Source organism: Octopus bimaculoides, chromosome 2, assembly GCF_001194135.2.
Source record: "Octopus bimaculoides isolate UCB-OBI-ISO-001 chromosome 2, ASM119413v2, whole genome shotgun sequence".
NCBI lineage: Eukaryota > Metazoa > Mollusca > Cephalopoda > Octopoda > Octopodidae > Octopus > Octopus bimaculoides.
Genome location: NC_068982.1, coordinates 128,546,062 through 128,548,332, shown reverse-complemented (window position 1 = coordinate 128,548,332; position 2,271 = coordinate 128,546,062). Strand labels below are relative to the sequence as shown.

The following is a 2,271-nucleotide window of genomic DNA, read 5'->3' as shown; positions in this document are numbered from 1 at the left end:
ATATATTTGTTTTGCAAGATTTTTGATGTGAAATCGTGTGTTGAAACAAATGTTGTTGTACTTGGGGATGGTCATATTGCCAGTTTAGCCAATAAAAACACACGCACTGTATATTTGGTGTTAATTTGCTTCAGCTTTATATTACATTAATCTTAATCTTATTTTAAAAATAAGATTAAGATTAATGCAATATAAAGCTGAAGCAAATTAACACCAAATATACAGTGTGTGTTTTTATTGGCTAAACTGGCAATATGACCATCCCCAAGTACAACAACATATATATATATGCAACAAATCCTTCATAAACCCTTAAACAAATATTACATAGGGAATCAGAATCTCTGTGAAGGACAATTATGCAATATAAATGTATGATATAATATATAGAACAAAGCTAATATAAACCAAGAACTCCTTTTGAGAACTAGAATTTCAAAGAACAATGAGAGCACAAGATACAAAATGTTCATAGTCTACAAGATCGTTCATCTTCAGCTGCCTGATGAATATCATTATTGTTTCAACACTTGAGCAGTACTATCTAATCCAGCAGTAACAAAAGAGTTAGAAACAAATACTGTCTGTGAATTAATTGACAAGAAGTATTGCATTAGCACATTTTGTTTTTTGTGTGTAACATTAGTACCGTGAGTTCTTTATACCCACACCTGCTTATTATTACAAATATGAATATCAAGTTTCAAACATAGATTATTATATACCTGTATGATGACCTATGAAGCACAGAAACTAACACACACACACACACAACACATAACTACAATACTCTCTTATATATATTAGAGTAGTATAGTTTCCATGACAAAGTTGTCTCAAAAATATAAATGTTTTTGCTAATTTTTTTTACTTACAGCCAAAACAATGTTAGTTATAAAAATAATACAAATCTACAAATCTAGAGTTTTATCTAGTGTTTTAAGTTTTCAGTGTTAGGATCCATTTTTCAGGATATCTATGGAGAAAAGGTGTTGTTGGCTGACTTCTCTACTCTGTACTGTGTATGGATCCTAACCACGAAATATTGAAATGCCAGGTTAAAGTATAATCCATCGACCTGTGTTATTAATTATTTATCACTTGTTAATTATTTATTACTTGCAAACCAATAATTAAAACCATTTACATACACACACACACATGCACACACACACATGCACATGCACACACACACACACACACACACGCACATATGCACACATGTAAATATGAGGATAAAAAGGACAAAAAGAGTTCGATGAAATTGCCATAGTGGGTGGAGTATCCCCATGGCGATTTCACTGTTACTTTTACCAGATAATACACAGACTATTATCAACCTTTTATATACACATTCATGTATTAATTTCTGTGCTTCATAGGTATAGGTATAAAACAATTTGTGTACATATTTATATTACATATGAGTATGTATGTATGTATGTATGTATGTATGTATTATGCATGTATGTATGCATGCATGCATGTACATATGATCTATTTTATAAAGTGTATTGTTAAATCCTTAATAACACAATATGTTTTCTATTTCCAGTTCGCAGTCAATCAGATGTTGAAGTTACCTGGAGTCACAATGAAGATATCATCCAGCCTTCGTCTAAGTATTCAATAAGTAAAGAACATGATGTATACTATCTGTGTATTTCTGATCTAAATCCTAATGATGCTGGATGTTGGCGGTGCTTAGCCATTAATTACTATGGCCAGGCTCAAACTACTTGTGAACTGACTGTCTACAGTAAGTCTAGTGTTTCTATATGTTTTGTTTCTGATATTTTTAGTAATTTAATGAAGTGTTTGCTTCTCATCTGTATGGCTTTAAATTCAGTGCCATTGCATGGTACCTTGGGCAAATGTTTCTACTATAATCCCAGGCTAACTAAATCCTTGTGAGTGGATTTGGTAGACGGAAACTAAAAGAAGCTTATAGTATATATATATCATCATCATCAACATCATCGTTTAACGTCCGCTTTCCATGCTAGCATGGGTTGGACGATTTGACTGAGGACTGGTGAAACCGGATGGCAACACCAGGCTCCAGTCCGATTTGGCAGAGTTTCTACAGCTGGATGCCCTTCCTAACGCCAACCACTCAGAGAGTGTAGTGGGTGCTTTTACGTGCCACCCGCACGAAAACGGCCACGCTCGAAATGGTGTCTTTTATGTGCCACCCGCACAAGCCAGTCCAGGGGCACTGGCAACGATCTCGCTCGAAAATCCTACAGGAGCCAGTCAGGCGGTACTGGC

The 2,271-nt window shown here is 34.7% G+C and overlaps 1 protein-coding gene across 1 annotated transcript in view; it reads left to right on the top strand.

The window, feature by feature from the left end:
• The window catches only part of LOC106877301 (titin), a gene marked incomplete at its 3' end in the record, with an annotated part of 606,785 nt that overhangs the window by 499,846 nt on the left and 104,668 nt on the right, over window positions 1-2,271 (top strand). Inside the window, exon 295 of the mRNA XM_052965881.1 lies at window positions 1,556-1,759. Coding sequence (XP_052821841.1) covers window positions 1,556-1,759 — 204 coding nt within the window. The remainder of the gene's footprint in view (window positions 1-1,555; window positions 1,760-2,271) is intronic.